The following is a 21,519-nucleotide window of genomic DNA, read 5'->3' on the forward strand; positions in this document are numbered from 1 at the left end:
GCACCTTGATCTTGGACTTCCCAATCTCCAGAACTGTAAGAAATAAATTTCTGTTGTTTATAAGCCACCCAATCTATGGTGTTTTGTTATAGCCACCAAATGGACTGACAGTGCTCTATCTCTGTCCTTTGCCCTTCTCTGTTTCTCTATTTTCAGTGTCATCCTTTACCTTCAATCATTCCATATAGTTTATTTATATATTAACATCATTATTTATTGCTTCTTTCCACAAAATGGAACTTATGCTCCACAGGGATAGAAGTCTTTCATTGTTTTGTTCAACAATATATCCTAGTATCTAGCATGGTGCCTAGCACATAGTAGATACTCAATAAATGAATTGAATGAATGAAAAACAATTGCCAGAACAATGTCCTTGATTAAGCTTTAAAGATTGTGATCTAGTAAGCAAGTGGAGTTCCATGTAACATTTCATTGGTCAGGGGAGAAAAGATTCTACTGCTAAGACTCCAGCTAAACATTATAGAAGGTACTGCATATTTTGCTTAAAACATGTCACTTTAGGTCATAGTTTATCTTACTCAATGACTTATTCAATACAGTAAATAGTTTTATTGCTTAATTTCTACAAAGTAATAGTCTAGACATTTTAAGGTATAAAATTATCATGATGCATACACCTTAAGAGAAGATTTAATACAGGGAAATAGCACATGCAGTGAAAATCAACAACTCCTCTTAGATGCGTCAGAGAATTAAAGTCATAGGACAAACTGTCACCCCCAAAGCTAGAGAGATAGATGAATACAGAAAGTTACAGCTTATTGGAGCAGAAACCACTGATGGAGCCAGCAAAGGTAAGAACACTTTAAGAGTAATTGACTAACTGTCAGTGACTAAGCATGGACAAACCTGAGAGATAAAACTTCTGGATGGCCAGGCTTAGCAGGGTCCCCCCACAGTTTCCTGAGTTTATGTCCAGGTGCCCCACCAGGTTCTCAGAGTGAAGATCTAAGAAAAATCCCCTCATGCTTTGGGCAGAGTGAGGGCAAAAGTAGCCATTTTGAAATACACACAAATCACTCATTTCTTTAAAAAGGCCTGAGCTAAGGAAAATTATTTTACCACAGCCTAACTAACTTGGATTTTACCAGTCTAACTGACGCAGGAGGAAGGGAATTACACAACTCCAGCCCCCAATAACTTTCTATGTAGGGAAAGGGAAATATCCAACTCCAGCCTCCAACAGCCATTCTGTTTCACTACAGACATGTGGGGAGAAAAGCTGAGAAGCAGGGTGGGTAAAAGACTGAGACCTAATTACAGGATTATGGAATGCTTCCCCCTCACCAACCATATCAGGAAGACTTCTATATAATAACAGGAGATTACAATGGAAAGAATGGCATTTACAACCCTTTTTAAGAAGGGTGTCTAGGGAAAGACAAGAGAAGAAACATAAAAGAGGACGTTACATACAATTTTAGCTTCTGACACCTACAGATATAGTCAACAGTGAACACAGGCTAACTCCCAGCCTAAAACTTCACACTAAAGGCCTACTTACCTCATTTTCTTTTACCCTATACATCATGCCTAGCTTTCAGTGAAAAATTACAAGCTATGTTAAAAGGTAAATAGCACAGTCTGAAGAGACAAAGCAAGCATCAAGACCAGACTCAGATATGGAGGAGATTTTGGAATTATTGCTGGCAACTTAAAATATGATTAATATCCTAAGGGCTCTAATGGAAGAAAATGCAAGAAAAGATGGCTAATGTAAGCAGAGAGATGGAAACTCTAGAAAAGAACCAAAAGGAAATGCTACAAATTAAAAACACAGGAAAAGAACTGAAGAATAACTTTGATGTGTTCATCAATAGGCTATACGTGGCTAAGGTAAGAAACAGTGAGCTTGAAGATAGATTAAAAGAAAGTTCCCAAATTGAAAAGAAAAAGAAAGAAAAAAACAACACAGAATTTCCAAGACTTATGGGACAATTACACAAGTTGTAACATACACACCATAGGAATGCCAGGAGGAAAAAAGAAGACAAAGGAACAGAAGCAATGATGAAGTAATAATAGCAGAGAATTTTCCAAAAGTAATGAGGTTTAGAGGACAACAAGCAGGATAAACACAAAAAATCAACACCTAGGCATATCATATTCAAACTGCAGAAAACCAAAAAAAAAGAGAAAACTTTAAGAAGCCAGCAGAAAAAATCCATCTTACTTATGGAGGAAGGAGGATAAGAATTACATTGGACTTCTCTTCAGAAACCAGGAAAGCAGAAAGACAGTAAATGGCATATTTAAAGTGTTGAAAGAGGAAAAAATATACCAACCTAGAATTCTGCATGTGGCAAAATTATCCTTCAGAATCAAGGGTGGCAGAATATGCCATCCCAAAATATATCACATTGATTTAAGGATTATCTTGAGCTAAATGTACTTGAAAAAGAGCAGATGATACAAGAATATTCTAATCTCCACTTTCTTCCTGAAAACAGGAGATAAAAACTCCCATGTTAACGATGCCCTCCATACCAGAAGAAAGAAAACATTCTTCTAACAGGGAGTCAAAGCCAAGAGAATTCTGTAAACAGACCTTGTTAAAAGAATTTGTATCTTCCACTCAGCCATGAAAAGGAATGAAATTGAGTTATTTGTAGTGAGGTGGATGGACTTAGAGTCTGTCATACAGAGCAAAGTAAGCCAGAAAGAGAAAAACAAATACTGTATGCTAACTCATATATATGGAATCTAAAAGAAAAAAAAAAAAAGGTACTAATTAAGCCAGTGACAGGGCAAGAATAAAGATGCAGATGTAGAGAACAGACTTGAGGACAGAGGATGAGGGGCGAAGGGGAAGCTGGGACGAAGTGAGACAGTAGCATTGACATATGTGCACTATCAAATGTAAAATAGACAGCTAGTGGGAAGCTGCTGCATAACACAGGGAGATCAACTCGATGATGGGTGATGACTGAGGGCTGGGAAGGGAGGGTGGGAAGGAGTTGCAGGAGGGAGGGGATATGGGGATATATGTATGAATGCAGCTGATTCACTTTGCTGTACAGCAAACACTGGCACAACAGTGTAAGGCAATTATATTCCAGTAAAGAGCTAAAAAAAAAAAATTTGTATCTTCCTTTAGCTTCTCCTCATAGTTTACTTTTCCACAATAGCCTCAGTTGTTCAACCCAGTTTAAAAGCATGCAGGTTGCACCATTTCTTTGGGTCTTCATTTTCTTATGAGAGCTCCCATGTCAAACTTATGCAAATTTGTATGCTTTTCTCATCTTAATCTGTCCAACGTCAGTTTAATTCTCAGGCCCAGCCAAAAAACCTGAACAGAGTAAAGGTAAAATTTTACCTCCCCTAAAAAAGTGAAGGAGAAATAAAAAACCTTCTCAGACAAACCAAAATGAGGGAATAGACCTGCCTTGAAAGGAATATAGAAGTTCTTGAGAGAAGAAAATATGTCAGAAACTCAGATCTACATAAAGAAAGAAGAGCAATAGAGAAGAAATAAATAAAGGCAAAGGTTTTATTTTTCTTATTTTTAATTGATATAACAGATAACAGTTTGTTCAAAATAATAATAGCAACAATATATTGGATGATTATATCTCATGGATAATGAAATGAATGACAGCAGTATTATAAGGGACAAGAGAGAGTAATTGGGAATTCTCTGTTATAAAGTACCATACTAGCAATGAAGTGGTATAGTATTAGTTGAAAGTGGACTTAGATTGTATATGCATATTGCAAACTCTAAGGAAATGACTAAAAATATTTTTAAAATATAACTGATATGCTGCGGAAGAAAGAAAATGGAATCATGTAAAAGGCTCAATTAAAACCACAGTAGGTAGAAAAAGGGTGGAATAAATAACACACCTCATTTTGGGATGGGGATAAAGAAAGATACTAGGAAAGACATAGCCACAACATAAGGCTTTAAGGATGGGGAGATACTACAAGTCAAGACAGGATAGGAGAAAGAATATCCTAGGTGGTAAAGAAAACTAAATAGAGGATAGATAAGGAAGCAGACTAAACAGGATATAGGCAATGATTAATAGGTAATCCAGCCTCGGGATTTTAAACTAGAGCTGGGAGTCTAGACAGGAGACACAATGAAAGTAAGACTATGTCTGAAGATAGACCTGCCCCTGGAATATTTGAGATTAACAATGACCAAATTAAATAGAATTGGGGCAGATTAACTTGACAGCACAATGGGAAGAGAAGCTGGAATCAGAACATTTACCTTTCTCTACTAACGACCATGAAGCCCATAGATAACCCGTACACTGACAACTCACTCTGCCTAACTGCTTTTGCATCAACTTCAAATTTTATATATTTTACTGTTGTTAGATAAGACATTAAAACAAAACCCTTTTATTGTTTATGCTATTCTCTTAACTCTTGTATGTTTTAAGTTCTCCGTAGCCAAAAGTTAAAATACAAACATATTTTTTAAAAAGTTACCAGAATTTGGAAATGAGTAATTTTTATGACAAATTTTATTATATCTAAGTGTGTGTCCAAGAGAAAGATAAATCAACATTTTTGTTTTTTTTTATAAAACAAAAAGTTACATGCTCTTATAAAAGTATTTTTAAAAATAAGAGGATGAGATAAAACATTACAGTGTTTATCAGCTTTAGACTACCACTGCTTACATTTTGGTATACATAATTCCAGTGTGTGTGTGTGTGTGTGTGTGTGTGTGTGTGTGTGTGTGTGTGTGATACATTTTTAAACAAACATTTTTTCTTACAATTAGAAAAATGTAACCCTCCCTCCCACTACGAAAAATGAAAATGGTTATAGAGAGTGAGCTAAATTAGAAAATTTCCCGAAAAAGTTGCTTGACTTCAAACTGATAAAAAGATAAGGCGGCAACTCAGAATGAGAGACATTCCTGAAAGTGTTTACTACAAATTTTCTAGTTTCAAACTAAAGTAAAAACAATATAGACTCATACAATGTTGGTTTACACTTCCGAAATTTTCTTCCTGGGTAAACATGAATTGTTCTGGCTTGGGTACGTTTTCTGGTTTTCCAAAGGGAGCTCTTGTGAAAAAAATTTCCGTTCCATTTTCTCTAAAAAGATAGCATTGGTTTCCTTTGTCTGCTTCTGAGTCATTTCATTAAACTTTGTCTCTCTGCCTTATTCTTTCAGGGAAAGTCCCTTTCCAGTCAGGGCTGATGTTAATCACCATGTGGTGCTTCTCTGCATTTCCCACTGCAACAACCCTTTCAGCTAAGTGTGAATTTGGGGGACCCCACTAAAATTCATCTTTAAAGAGAAAATAAAGGTATACATTTAAGCTTGGTTAATGTTAGGCAATGCACGTTTCCTTGGACAGTTAATACTCAATTCTGGAATATTCTTGGTCTCAACTCAGCATTCAAGGACCTATCCTTTGCAATTAGACCTGAATTAGCAGTACATGGTTGCAAAAGTACTGAGACAATCTTACTCAAGTCTTGAAGGCAAAATGGTTGTTTCTACATATTTTTTTCTTAACAAATTTTGTAAATTTTAGCCTGCAGTTTTTCTCAGTTTCTAGATTCTTCTGTAATATTATTGTTAAACAATTCATGTATTTTGGGGAAATTTTCATCTCCTAAGTTTGATTTTTTTGTTACTTTCCAAGACTATACTTATTTCTCTCTGAAGTGCTTTCATAAATTTTGTCTCCAGCTCTCATTTATTCAGTGAATTGCTTTGTTTACATTTTTGCATCACATTATACTCTTTATTATACAATGATTAGTAGATGCACTAATAATTTCTGAACTTGCCTCATTCTAGACTTTTAAATTAAAATTTGCTTTATAGTTCATCTATTTGATCTCAATTTTCTTTACAAATATTCTGTGAATTAATTTTTTCCCATTTATTCAGGTTCATTTCAACTTAAGAAAAGCTATAGGGTGAATTTCCCTTTTGTTGGGTGGTCCTTCTCTGGTTCTACTTCTGTTTGTATTTATAAATAAAGTTCCTTTTGGATCACTCTCCAACGTTTGTAGCAGAAAAAAAATCATCGGGACTTTCCTTAAGAAATCTTGCATTTGACATGGCTTTATTGGTAACACTACTCTGTTTTTTACATTTTCATTTAGTTTATAGAAGCTAAGAAAAGTTAAGAGCTATTTTCTTATACTGAATGATACAACTAACATGTTTTCTTCATTGATGTGTCAACTTGACTGGCCTGTCGTAGCCAGTTATTTAATCAAACACTGACCTAGGTGTTGCTGTGAAGGTGTTTTGTAGATGTGGTTTCCTTTGAAATCACTTGACTTTAAGTAAAGGATGTTACCCTCAATATGTGGATGAGCATCATCCAATCAGTGGAAGGCTTAAAGAGCAAAAAGAGAAATTTCCCAGAGAAGAAATTCTGCCTGAGTTTCCAGCTTGCCAGCCTGTCCTACAGTTGTAGAACTTATTAGTCCCCATAATCACATTAGCCAAGTCCTTAAAATTAATTAAATAACTAATTAATTCATACATAATTATGTATAGATAATATAATACAGTTGTATCTAATATATAATATTAATTTATATAATATCATATACTGTTTCTCTGGAGAACCCTGAATGATAAAATGTTAATTATTGGTAGTTTAAGAATAAATAAATAAATATATATGTATACACACATACACATATATATACACATACATATATAGTAAAAACTGTACTTTCCTCTGCTTGCTGTTTGATGTTTTTATTAGCAGTAAGATTTCTGCCTAAATGAAGAAAATGAAATGGAAGCTGGCTAGAGCATCCATGGGTCCTAAAGATCATCTTATGTCACAGTATTTTCATGGACAGGTTAGGAAAAACATCCCTAATAAAAACTGAACCTGTTATATAAGTATAAATGATACCAACTTTGGTACCATGAAGTGAATATTCATTTTCCTTTGCTATTAAATTCATAAATATGTCATCGTAACAAATCAAATCTGGATATTGTGGGTGAGAAGACCCTCTTGTTACTGAAATAGGAACTTTGTATTGTGCAATATATAGACAGAAACAATTATTTTAGTTGCTTCATTCATTCATTCATTCATTCATCTATTTAATTTATTGAATAATGAACATTTACTTTATCTCAAGCATTGAGAAGATAAAAAGAATTACATAAGAAATTGACTCAGATACTTTCATAAATTGTTAAAAAATATTGTGTTAAAAATATTAATTTAATACATTATACTTATCATTTAGTAATATTAGCAACCAGTCCTTTCAGGGTTATACTAGGTCCAGGAAAAACTCTGGGCTAGGACCAATTTAAGTAAAGAGTGAGTTTATGGGTGAAATATGTTACTTTTCAACCCCCTCTTCCCTCAAATTTACCATAGGGTAAAAAGGAGAAAAAGAAAGAAAAAAGAAAAGGTCTCAATGAATCTAAAAGATGTCTGAAATCCTGAAACTAGATAAAGATTGAACTCAGATGGAACACTGGTCAACAATCTGGTAGAACAGAAAAAGGAAAGCCTACGTGCCTAAGGAGTTAGAGTTCAATGAAAAGTCAGCCTTTTTTGCCCCACACAACCCCCAAAAAGCTTTCAAACTGGAGGCATAAGGCCCCTCTGAAGGTGCAGGAGAAGGTAGAGGACAAAACAAGGGGATTATGTGAATGTATGAAGCATGGTTAAACCCAGGTCTTCAGCTCTAATTTGGGGAGAAAAAGTGACAACCCCTCCCACCTCTCTCTCTGCAGGAAATAGTACAAGGTCGCAGAATCTGGAAAGTAGGCATAGGTGAACAGGGGAGAAGCATGGAACTGAAAGCAAAGAAGGGAAGTCTAAATCTACAAGGGAACAGTGAAACCCTCAGCAACTTCCCAGAAGGTATCAAGAAGATTCTTTTCAGATGAAACTGAACAAGTCCTGGAGGAAAGACTCACAGGGCCTGAATTTGGGAAATTCTCTAACAAAAAAGCTAACAAAATGAAACTTAAAATTCATAAACAAAGAGCTTTATATTAATAGTGTCTCACTTGTAAATTAAATTTAAAAAGTGTCTCACATGTAAATATGAACAAACGGCAAATAATCACCAAGCATTTGAGGAAAACATTTAACAAGAATGAAAGGCTAAAACTTTTAAAAAGGCCAAAAGAGGCAGATAAAATGCAAGGAACAGTAGAAAACTTTAAGAAATAGTAGGATAGGGGTTTATCCCCAGAATGCAAGGATTCTTCAATAGATGCAAATCAATCAATGTGAGTCACCAAATTAACAAACTGAAGGATAAAAACTACATGATCATCTCAACAGATGCAGAAAAAGCTTTTGACAAAATTCAACATCGATTTATGATAAAAACGTTCCAGAAGGTGGGCATAGAGGGAACCTACCTCAACATAACAAAGGCCATATATGACCAACCCACAGCAAACATCATTCTCAATGGTGAAAAACTGAAAACATTCCCTCTAAGATCAGGAACAAGACAAGGATGTTCACTCTCTCCACTACTATTCAACATAGTTTTGGAAGTCCTTGCCACAGCCATCAGAGAAGAAAAAGAAATAAAAGGAATCCAAATTGGAAAAGAAGAAGTAAAACTGTCACTGTTTGCAGAGGACATGATACTATACATAGAAAATCAAAAAGATGCCACCAGAAAACTACTTGAGCTAATCAATGAATTTGGTAAAGTTGCAGGATACAAAATTAACACACAGAAATCTCTTGCATTTCTATACACTAACAATGAAAGATCAGAAAGAGAAATTAAGGAAACAATCCCATTCACCACTGCAACAAAAAGAATAAAATACCTAAGAATAAACCTAACCAAGGAGGTAAAAGACCTTCACTCAGAAAACTATAAGACACTAATGAAAGAAATCAAAGACTACACAAACAGATGGAGAGATAGTCAATGCTCTTGGATTGGAAGAATCAACATTGTGAAAATGACTATATTATCCAAAGCAATTTACAGATTCAATGCAATCCCTATCAAATTACCAATGACATTTTGTATAGAACTAGAACAAAAAATCCCAAACTTTGTATGGAGACACAAAAGACCCCAAACAGCCAAAGCAACCTTGAGGGAAAAAACTGGAGCTGGAGGAATCAGACTCCGTGACTTCAGACTATACTACAAAGCTACAGTAATCAAGACAATATGGTACTGGCACAAAAACAGAAATATAGATCAATGGAGCAGGATAGAAAGCCCAGAGATAAATTACAGTCAACTAATCGATGACAAAGAAGGCAAGGATATACAATGGAGAAAAGGCAGCCTCTTCAATAAGTGGTGCTGGGAAAACTGGACAGCTACACGTAAAAGAATGAAATTAGAACACTCCCTAACGCCATACACAAAAATAAACTCAAAATGGATTAAAGACCTAAATGTAAGGCCAGACTCTAAAAATCTACCAGAGGAAAACATAGGAAGAGCACTCTTTGACATAAATCACAGCAAGATCTTTTTTGATCCACCTCCTAGAGTAATGGAACTAAAAACAAAAATAAATAAGTGGGACCTAAGGAAACTTAAAAGCTTCTGCACAGCAAAGGAAACTATAAGCAAGATGAAAAGACAACCCTTAGAATGGAAGAAAATATTTTCAAATGAGTCAACAGACAAAGGATTAATCTCCAAAACACATAAACAGTTCATTCAGCTCAATATCAAAAAAAACAAACAGCCCAATCAAAAAATGGGCAGAAGACCTAAATAGGCATTTCTCCAAAGAAGACAGACAGGTGGCCAAGAGGCACATGAAAAGCTGCTCAACATCACTTATTATTAGAGAAATGCAAATCAAAACTACAATGAGGTATCATCTCACACCGGTTAGAATGAGCATCATCAGAAAATCTACAAACAGCAAATGCTGGACAGGGTGTGGAGAAAAGGGAATGCTCTTGCACTGCTGGTGGGAATGTAAATTGATACAGCCACTATGGAGAACAGTATGGAGGTTCCTTGAAAAACTAAAAATAGAGGTACTATATGACCCAGCAATCCCACTCCTGGCATGTACACAGAGAACACCATAATTCAAAAAGACACATGCACTCCAATGTTCATTGCAGCACTATTTACAATAGCCAGGACATGGAAGCAACCTGAATGTCCATCGACAGATGAATGGATAAATAAGATGTGGTACATACATACGATGGAATATTACTCAGCTGTAAAAAGGAATGGCATTGGGACATTTGTAGAGGCATGGATGGCCCTAAAGACTGTCATACAGAGTGAAATGAGTGAGAAAGAGAAAAACAAATATCGTATATTAACACATATATGTGGAACATAGAAAAATGGTACAAACCAACTGGTTTGCAAGCCAGAAATAGAGACACAGGTGTGGAGAACAAACATATGGACATCAAGTGGGGAAAGTGGGAGGGGGGGGGGTTGGAGGGATGAATTGGGAGATTGGGATTGCCATATATACATTACTAATAAGAGAAAAAATATCAAATTGTACACTTTGGATATATGCAGTTTATGTCAATAAAACTTCTTAAAGAAAAAAAAGAAATAGTAGGATAGCCTCAGAGAGATAAGATATCGCATCCTTAAAACAAGAACACAGTAACAGTTAAAAAATGATGCAAGAAATAACTCTTAGAAATTAAAAACATGATAGCTGAAATTAAAAATTCATTAAAACAGTTGGAAATGTAGTTAAGAAATTTTCCCTGAAGGTAAACCAAAGACAAAGAGACATAAAATAAAGAAAATAGTTCTACATCAGTATGGAAGCTTCAACATGAGATTAGAAGTTACAGAAGGAGAGAAGAGAAAAAACAGTTGAAAGGCAATTATCAAAGAATTTATCCTAGAAATGAAGGACCTGAATTTTCAAACTGAAAACTTCCCTCACAATGAAAGAACAGACCTACCACAAAGCACATTACTGTGAAACTTCCAAATACCATGGATAATCTCTCAAAGGCAATACTGGAAAGAATAAATGATTTGAGTTCAGAAATTGCTAGTAAACACAGAAGCAAGTCAAAGAGTGATCACCAGGATGGTGTTAAATTGAAGTTCCAGGACAACATTGTTATGGACTAAATGTTTGTGTCCCCTAATATTCATATGTTGAAACCCAACTCCCTAATGTGAGGGGATTAAGAGGTGGCATCTTTGGGAGGTGATCAGAATTAGATGAGGTCATGAGGATGGAGCCCTTATCAATAAGATTAGCACCCTTATAAAAGTCACCAGAGAGTTTGCTTCCCCTCTCTGCTCTCCACTGTGTGAGGATACTATAAGACTGCAATCTGCAACCTGGAAGAGTTTCCTCACCAGAATTCAACCGTGCTGACAACCTAATCTCATGCTTCCAGCCTCTAGAACTGTAAGAAATAATTTCTGTTGCTTATAAGCCATCCAGTTTATGGTATTTTTATAATAGCATCCCAGGCTAAGACAAGCACCTGTGTGTTAGATCTAGAGAGCTACAAATACAGACTGGAGCATGAGGTTCGAGGGTTCCAGCAGGAATACTTCAGAATAAAAAAAATAACAGAAGAGGTAGATCTCCTGACAGTTTGGGCTCTGGAAAATTGCAATGAATGGCTTTTTTTTTTTTTTTTCAAAGATGTTGGAAAATACTTCAAGACTTAGGAGAGGACTGAAGAAAACTAAGAAATGAAATAATAAGGTCATTATTACAGAAAAATAAAGTTATACAGAAATGGAATTATGGTCATTATCTACCACTTGATTCAGCAATGAATTCTCACAATAATGAAACTACTAATGCTTAACCATAACTTATAATACACTGAGAGAATGGGGAAAGGGAAGAGGTAGTGGGCCTATAAGACCATTAAATCTTCATCACCACAGGTGGAAGTCAGTAGTTACTATCTAAAACCCATCACTTGAAAAATAGCAATTTTTAAAATCTGTTTATTATTAGAAATATGAATGGAAATAGAAGAAAGCAGGGGCAAAATATTTAAAGGAGTCACCTCAGAGGAGCAGAATGTGGGGGAAATTTGGGAATGGTCAAGGGCACAAGTTTTTTGGTCACTTTTTTTACCACTATTTAACATTTTTGACTTTGATAAAAATGGAAATTATTTTTTAAAATAAATGAGAGAAAGAGTAAGTCTCAGAATACTAAAAGATCAATGTATTTTTTTCTTCTATTCATTTGTCACCTGAATACAATATTCAGATACTGCCTTTCTGATATCACTGTTCTGCTTGTGTGATTGCAGCCCTCTGTTTATAAATGAATTAATATGTCATATATTTGAGCAGAAACTTTCCCCCAAATTTGAAAGGCACTAAGTTCTTCTCCTAAAGCAAAATGCAACTTTCCAACTCTTAAAATTTCCACTAGTAAAGAACTAATTATCAATCAATACATCAAAACATAAATCCATTTAAAAGTTTTAACAATCAAGATATTTTGAAGCAACTGTAAATGGCTGGCTCCATTTTTTATTTGCAAATATTATGCATTCCATCTGTTACACTAATATGAATTTTATCTTCCTGTTAAAGGCACAAACAGATTTTGCTATGACTTATATGAAACCAGTAGTTAGAGGTCTTGAATGGTTACTGAATTGTTATACCTCTTTTCCAAAGAGACTTAGTTTTTTAAAAAATCATTAAATGTATGGTAAGAGTTATAGGGGTTTGGCCTGTGACCAAGAGTTTCCAGGAACAAATACTTCACTTAAACACTTTCTGCTGCATCTCTTTTTTATAAAGCCTAAATTTTCCCATTAGTAACATTAAAAACTAGCACTAGAATATCTTATATTTCCTCTTTTCTCTATTTACTTGCTATGTTCTCTTTTCCACAAATCAATATTTCAGAGCTTTCTATAGTTCCCAATCTTTTTCATTTTGCTTTTTCCCCTAAAGTTTCTGTAAAATTTCCTATCCCTGACTCAGACTTACTCTTTTTCTTGTCACTTTAGAAAAGAAGGACTCAAGTCAAGAGGAGTTTGAACTATGCCTGACACTCAAAGCCAGTGGAAAACAACTTAGCAGGCAAAATGCCCTTGACTTTAAGGCAAATTCGAATCTTCAATATATGAAAGAATAATGTAAAACAAGACCACAATGGATTAAAAAACTGTCTACATTTTATATTTTGAAGAAAAAATGCCTATAATAAGAATAACTTTTTAAATTCGACTTCTTGTGTTGGACACCCACCCTCTATTTTCAGGAAATACTCTGTAGTCAGTATAAATGCATAGCAGTCTCATACAGTATCTGTCCTGAATGCACTATACAACAAAAACTAATGTTTATAATAATCCTTAAGAAATTAGAGGTCCAAAATAATTAAAATCAAAATTCAATTTTGATATCATTAAAGAGTAGAAGTTGAACTAAAACATTTTGGGAAGGATTTTATTTCATCCAAAGGCTTTCTTCTGGGACCTTAGTTAGCATGAAACCATATTTAAGTCCATGTAAATAATTCTGTTAATATCCCCTGTTTTCTGTCAATGTTTATATTTAATAAACTGCACCACCATTCAACTAGCAGATCAAACCAGAAGCCTGGGAATCAGGTTAATTTCTTTCCCCTTCCAGTAGATACTTACATTTCATCACACCTTGAATTTCATAAACAGGCTTGAGAATCACAGCACCATAAAAGCCTTTAGGGAATGGATTTGTTAAGTCCCACTTATTTGAAAAATCCGTAAGTTTCACAGTTCGTGTTCTGTTCTTGGGGATCTTCCATTGGACAATTTCCTTTAGGGTATAAATATGTTCATCTTCACACTCATAGAACTCTCCTTCTTGTGACAAAGGCAAAGTAAATGAGTGATTTTGATGATGCCTTAGCACACCACAGTTCACCATTATTTCTCCATTGATCTCTTCCACTGAGCTGAGCATGATTTGCTCACCTTGCTTTATGATGAGATTCTCTAGTTTTATATCCTTCTGATGATAGAAACAAGGATGCCCCAGTCTACTTGGTCCAATATGGATGGTTCTTGTAATTTCTTCCATAGTGAGGTATGGAGTTTTATCAGCCACAATCTTAAAAAGACCTGAGAACAGAATTCTGTGAATTAAAAAGAGTTCTTAACAATGAAAGTTCTCAATAGAAAATCACAGCAAGAGAGTTATAAAACAAGTATAATGTAGCACCTAAGAGTAATGTACCTTTTTAAAGAATAGAGATATTTGTTTTAACCCTGAATTCTTTTAGGTAAAATTTTAACGTACTGTCTGTAGGTTACTGGATTGTCAGATCCAGACAGGCCACATAGACAGAAACAAGGGGAAAATACCTTGAAATAGAAAAGGCCCACTTCTTGGAAATGCAATCTGCATGAGGTACTGGCTATTTCCTAATTACACTGGGAGCAAGGCATTTGATCTCTCAAGATCACATTTTTAATTTTTTAATGAAAGGATTGGATTAGATCAGTATTTCCATATATATTCTCTAGAAATACCAAAAATTAAAATATATTCCAGAAGGAAACTGTTTCATGGTCAAATTAACGATTACAAAGCTATTACCTGGAACTAGACCATGGTGATGGCTGCAACATATTGTGAATGTACTTAAGGACACTAAATTGTACACTTTAAAATGGTAAATTGTATGTTATGTGCATTTTGCCACAATAAAAAGTATCTACATGTTTCCAAGTAATTTAAGATTTCTCAGAAACTTTAGATGCACTGTGACTCATAAGAGGGGACTATAACATGCAGAATTTCCCAAATTTCTTTCATTCTAAAACTCTCGGGGAAACAGTCATTAATAAATTACAAAAGTATATCATGATATATTAGTGATCCACAGAACTCTCCTTGGGAAATGCCAGGTTAGGTAGTTGTTCTGAATTGAATACTCTTGATTATATATCATACATTCTTCTCACTACTTTTCTAATTTTGCCATAGTTTCACTATTTCAAATCTTTTCCTCTAATACTACTGGAATGGTCAATAATACAATGAATTTTTATTCTTTAAGACACAGCTTTTAATGTTTTCATGTTTAAGTTTAATTCTTCTCTTTGAATTATTTTGCTTTTATTTTATAGGCATATGTTTTGTAGCACTTTCAGAAATTTATTTATTGAATAAATTTTAACAAATTCCAGAGAAAATAAGAACAAAGGAAAAATTATGTAATTGCTTTTTTAATCCCACAGTAAATTAAGACAATTATTATATAATAGCATACACTAAGAAGGCAGAGTATAAAGAATCCTACTAAAGTGATATAGCCTGGAAAAATTATTTATTCATTTAGTTAAAAATACAGTCCAATTAAATTTATCTATATATCAAATTATTATTAACCAGGTTACAATGTCCTTTATGTGTATTTTGGGTTATGGTGCTAAGACTTATGATGTTATTTTTTTAGTTGACCTTTACTCAAACAAAAAAAAAATATGGGATTTTGGTTATTTTTAAATATAAATGTCCTGAAAAAGTGGATGATGCAATCCTGGCAAAGACTGAGGAAGGTAGCATGTGCAATCTGTCTTGAAAACCTTTAAAAATCGGATAGTGTTCATTCCCCGCATGGTGTGCTTGAAAACACTAAGGCAAAGAAACATTTACTTTGAAAGAACTTATTTTATTATGTCTTGTATCAGGGAAAATCCAATAAAATAGTACTCTTGAATTCTCCACAGTAACTTAATGTGTGTGTGTGTGTGCGTGCACCTGTGTGCAAGTGCATGCACGTGTTTAATCTCATCTGTCTCCATGTGAAGATTTATTTCTGAGTCCACAGTCATTATCAGGGTATAAAAAATTCAGCAGTTTTTGTGAAATAAGTTTAAATAATAGCTACCTAGAATCTCATAAGCGTAGGGAAACACAGTTTCATTTCTATTCTAGCTATATTGATGACATAAGTCACAGAAGAATTAATTCAGCATCTTCTTTCCTGGGGAATTGGGTTCACCTAAGGTAATAACAAGACCCAAAATGTTATGAAGTAGAAAAAGCCTGAAACCCTAAGGGCCACTATTATTTCAAGTTAATCACACACTTCAGACCTGTCTTGCTGGATGTCTCTATTGCAAGAAAAATCTATCTAAGAAATCTGTGTATTTTCCCCAAGAAGATGACTAAGGACACAGTTTAGCATATTAAGTGGCAGAGTACAGGAAAACTATTTTGTTAACTTATTTCTTTATATATTATTGCAGCCAGTCCAAAGTGTCCCTCCTTATAAACAGCCACTCAATGCCATACAAAGTAGGGCAAGTATATACAGATATATACATATATATACATATATACCTGTCAATCTATACATACATATCTGACTATCTATACATATATATGAATGAGTCATATTGGAACTTTAATTTCACAATAAACTAAAGCACCATAGACATGATCAGCTCTAAATTCAACCAATTTTTTCTCCATCTTTTTCACAAAGAGTATAATAATAATTTTATACTGGAAAAAATATAATTTGTTATTTTTTCAAAACATGAAACAGAACACATTTTAGGAGCCAAGTGATCATTAGTGACAATAAAATAAGCCAATATGTAATCTTCACAATTTAAGTTAAAAAGCAGAAAGAAAATACATTTCTATCTCCAAATTTGATTGTCACCTATTAAAATGGATACTATCGTTATTTTTACTTAGGAGAAATTGTTCATAAGGAGTAAGTCACTTGAGAAACAAAAATTATAAGGAAATGCAATTAGTTGATCTGTTGAAAATTAGTCAATAAATAAATTTAGTCTTTAAGATCTTGTCCCTGAATCTTAGGCTTTTGGGAGTTTATATTTTTATCCAGTTCTTAATGATCTGCAGTCATTATTATTAATAGTAAGAGTAACAATTGAAATTTGCTTAAAAAGTTACAAGTGTGAACAACTTTTTTCATATGCATCACTTACAATCTTTTAAGAACAGTAAAACAAATATTATTATTGGGGAATATTAAAGCAGTCATGATTTTCATAGTCGTCGTTGTATAATCTGAAGTCAGATCTTTGAAATTCAAGTCTCATGATCTTACCTCCACACCAGGCCACCTCCCTGCCATACAAATCACCTTCAAGGACATTGTCTTTGAAAACATGTTTATTCCAGTTCACAAGATATGGATGTGGGTCTCACAAGTTGGCCCTCCCTTTGCATTGGTCAGCCTTTCCAGACCCTCCAGTATGAGAAGAGCAAAAATCACTTCCTGGTTCACTGTGCAGAACTTACACTCATCAGATTTTTTTCTACTTTTTTCTCTTTTTCATCAATTCTCACACAAATAGGGAGTAAATTAAAAAATTAAAATTTCCAACTGTGTATCACAATATTTATTTACATAACATAAGATCATTGTGAAGAGTTCACAATATTTTTTCCTTGTCTAATTTCTAGCTTGCTTTCACAGTTCCAACCAAATATATTCCCTCTATCTCTGAGATAAGAAATCTTAGAGGGAACTTATTGTACTAATTCTCATCTTCATCTCATAGCAACATAATTAGGATTATTTAAATATTAGCAACTTGGAATGTGCTGGAAATTTACAGGTATGATAGAATTCAATTTTCCAAATAACAACACGAGGTAGCTAGAAATAAAAAACAAACACTTCATAAATAAGCACAGGAAAGCCTGAAGAGACACCATAAATTTTCTATCATCACACAGCTCATAAAATACATAGCAGAATTTTTGTCTTCAAAGCTCAAGGGCTTAATCACAGGGTTACACACTTAAACCTTTCATTATTACTATAAATCATAAATTGTTTGTCCAGCTTTTCACTCTCTTTTTGGGTGCAGAAATTCTTAGAACTTTTTTTAAAACAGGCAACATAAGAAAGTGAACTTCACTGTTATTTAAGACATTGATTGGCACTAGTCTCATTTCTTCATATGTCAGATGGCCACGTGCCTTGGAGGTGCAGGCACATGGGAGGCCTGGGAATTGCACAAGCTGAAGGGGTTGACAGCGCTGTCCACAAGTCCATGTACTTTGAGTGTGCTGCAGAACACCTGGCCATATGTAAGTGGGTTTCCAGAATGCATTATCACAGTTTTTAAATAAAGTAAATTTTCTAAAATGGATAAATTGCTTCTTGCAAAGAAATCATGTATTGAAAATAAAACTAATATAAACACAAGTGAACAAAAAAAATGACAAAGTTGACATTTCTACTCTCACTCAATCTTTTGAAATAAAACAATGACACTCTAGTCTAATAAAATATGAAGAGTGGCTGAAACTTCTTTAACACTTCAAAGTTATCAAAATGTGGATTCATATCCACTATTGTCATAAAGAAATTTGCCTTTGAGATACAGATTAACAATACATCAAATATACATGCTTGCACATAATTTTAAATAAACACATATATATTTGAGATACTGCTCAAAATTTTCTAACGGACTGGGCTGCATGAAGAAGATTTAGTGACAAATCAGACTGCTACACATTTTTGATCATGTGTCTTGTCTCTCTGCCTATAAAGCAAAGTATGTTTCACTTATTTTTGTGAGTGTATGCCTCTTAAAAATGGCACTTTGTTCTGCAATCAAATTCCTAAGCATTCTTGTTATTTTATATTTGCCCATATAGGTTTCTCATTCCACATTTTCCTATTATTTTGTTATATTCCCAAGACAATTCTTAAGTCAGCATATCCTACAAAAATTATCTTCTTCAAGACTATCACAAATCTGGTATTTTGACTAGAAATCTTTGCTCAAGCATCTCTATTCAATTTCAGATTAAAACAAGATGCATGATACACCCTATCAAAGCAAAAAGCTCAAAATTCTTGAGCAAAGTAATGAAATATAATAATAATGTCCAAACTGTGAGAAAATTCTCCAGATTTCTCAGGCAATTATAGGACTATTGAAAATCATCAACTAATGACTGATTCAAACAATCTTGATAGAAGTCTCCAAGAGCAGAAACAAAGAATGTGAGGAAAGTCAAAGTTTATAAGAAAATTTTGCATAGTAATTTAATGGAGTATTTAGGAAGGGGGAAGACATATCTAAGATGGTGACCAAGTTTGTTAAATGTTAGATGCTAAGTGAGGCTGTAGAATTTCTATGTTTGAATGTCTTTACGTGTATAATGAAATAAGAAATATCTATAATAACTATTAACAGTTTTTAATAGTTCTTTTATCTGGGGATAAAAAGGATAAATTATAAAATCTTTTGATTCATTTTTAATTTGATGTTTCAACCACTGCTTGAAAAAAAACCCTTATTTTCCCAGTAAGTCTTTGAAAAAAGTGACTATGCAATATCTAACACATTTGAGATATTTAACAAATAATTTACATTAATAATGTTAGATTTTGAAATCAAATTATATGATTTGATATCTATGCCTAAAGCTCTGTTATAATCATGGCTTTACTAATAAAAGTGCCATACACCCTTATTCATGTTAAAGCATTCTCTCCCCTAAGCAGTGAGAATGAGTAATAGACCTAGGATGAGGAGAGAAGATGTGAGAAATTCTTCTTCTCATAAACCTTGGCAACAGCACAGTTCTCTGGACTCTTACAGTTCTGCAGAGCATTGTCCCTTTTGTTATGAGAAGGCATGCAGAGGTATCAGGACTGGAAAGACCCTCACAGACATTAGGTCTCCCAAATCTCTCACAAGGCTTTATTAGGAGGATTGTCAAAATATCACATATTACTACTCCTGGCTCTTGGTGACTTTAGGCAATAGAATTTTAAGGGCCAGCATACTACCCCAACAGTAATGTGGAGTGCTTAAAAGTATGAATATTTGATTCAAACAGGCTGAATTTAATTCTGGCTTCAGTCCTTTCCCCACTGTTTAAACTTGAGAACTTAAAACTCTCAGGGTTATAATTTCCTTTTCCATAAAATGGAGAAAATTGTATCATCTACTTCATAATGTCATTGGGATGATTAAATGATTCAATACATATAGCATGCTTAGATAGCACTTAATACATAGCAAGCACCAAAAAAAGCAAAATACAACATATAATAGCTATTCTTTCATCTCTTTTCCTTTCATTCTGGAATTCTAAGCCATTGCAGGATGGTTATAACATCAGAGAGATGAATACTTATAGGGCCAAAGAGGACACACTAGATGTTCCAGTTTGTATCAAATTAGATAAGACAAAATACATAAAATCCACAATTCAGTATTTGACACAAGTTGAGCAAAAAAAATTCCCAGCAACCATTACAGATTTTGCCAGAGTGTTTGATTATGGAAAAGAGCTTCAGGTGACCTCTTTAGGTGGACTGCCTTTGGGGAAATGCTTCCAGGCAGCTTTGAGGAGTTTGTCTGACTCAGTGCTTTGATAAATTGCTTAGAATTTAACAACAATAATTTTATACTCATAATAAGCAGATTATAGGTAGGTATAAGCACATTTTAAGTGCAAATACTGTGCTGGCTGTAGTTATTCACAGGGTATACATTATACACAGTTGCTGAAGCTGCCTTGAACAAAAGAAGTAGCAAAATACCAAGGCATTTTTGAAAATGTGTTTTATTCATGGCTCTGAAGGGTAGTTGAAGCCAGCTGAGGGAGGAATATACCCTCCCTCTATTTTAATGATCTTAATTTTGTTAATGGAATGTTAGTGGAAAGAGTTTGGGAGCCATGTGGTGCTGATTGCGTTGTTCAGTATTGATGTTGCTTGCAAATTAAAAGTACCTAAGTAGCCACCTGTTTATGCTTATGATTATGTAAAGTCCCATATGTTTCCCTCTCTACACATGGGAGGTAAATATTGAAAAAATTATTCTGGTGTGAAGGGTGAAAACAGCAGCAATTCTTCTATAACTGTCAACATATGCTGTGGTGTTTCCTTTAATGTTGTGCTTTGTCTGACATATTTGCTGATTTTTACCATGCAGTGTTCAAAAAAATCTGTTACCCATGGTTATACAAAACAATTAAAAATCAGTTTACATTAAATTCAAATTAGGAAGAGATATAATTTTCCAATGTAACCATAAGTTTTAAATGGATTTCAGAGCTTATGATTTAAATAGATTTTGATTTGCACAATAAAGAAAACCAAACTTTTTTTTCTAAATTCACCAGCATATATAAAGGAACATTTTCTTCCTAAGCACATCATTTTGCTCCTATTTTACTAGGCAACCAAAAAAACTAACTCAAATAATATAAGTTTGAAAATCCCACCTGAAATCGGCAATGGCTCTTCAACTGGCAAGCACACCATCATTCCCACTGGATTAGCTCCAGAAAACAGTTTGCTGGACCTACAGAAGATCTGACCTGGTACCTGGCCAGCAAGAGCTCATGGGCAGTTTTTGAGATGAACCTCATTAGAACATCAAGAGATCTGGTGCAGTTAACGCCTTTGGAACTAGTTCAGACTATTCAGAGATTGGCTCTGACAATAGCTTGCAAGAAAGATCAGAGAGATTGGATTTGCTGTTGTTGATCACTTTAGACACTGCACATAAACAAACTGGAGTTACATATGGTTTATATCTGATCAAGAGGGATTTAAATGTCAACTGTTAAGCA

General features: G+C 34.2%; 1 protein-coding gene across 1 annotated transcript in view; it reads right to left on the bottom strand.

The window, feature by feature from the left end:
- Nucleotides 1-21,519, bottom strand: part of THEMIS (thymocyte selection associated) — a 164,309-nt gene that overhangs the window by 92,353 nt on the left and 50,437 nt on the right. The window contains exon 3 of the mRNA XM_057740308.1: nt 13,581-14,039. Coding sequence (XP_057596291.1) covers nt 13,581-14,039 — 459 coding nt within the window. The remainder of the gene's footprint in view (nt 1-13,580; nt 14,040-21,519) is intronic.

This window comes from Hippopotamus amphibius, chromosome 6, assembly GCF_030028045.1.
Source record: "Hippopotamus amphibius kiboko isolate mHipAmp2 chromosome 6, mHipAmp2.hap2, whole genome shotgun sequence".
Taxonomy (NCBI): Eukaryota; Metazoa; Chordata; class Mammalia; order Artiodactyla; family Hippopotamidae; genus Hippopotamus; species Hippopotamus amphibius.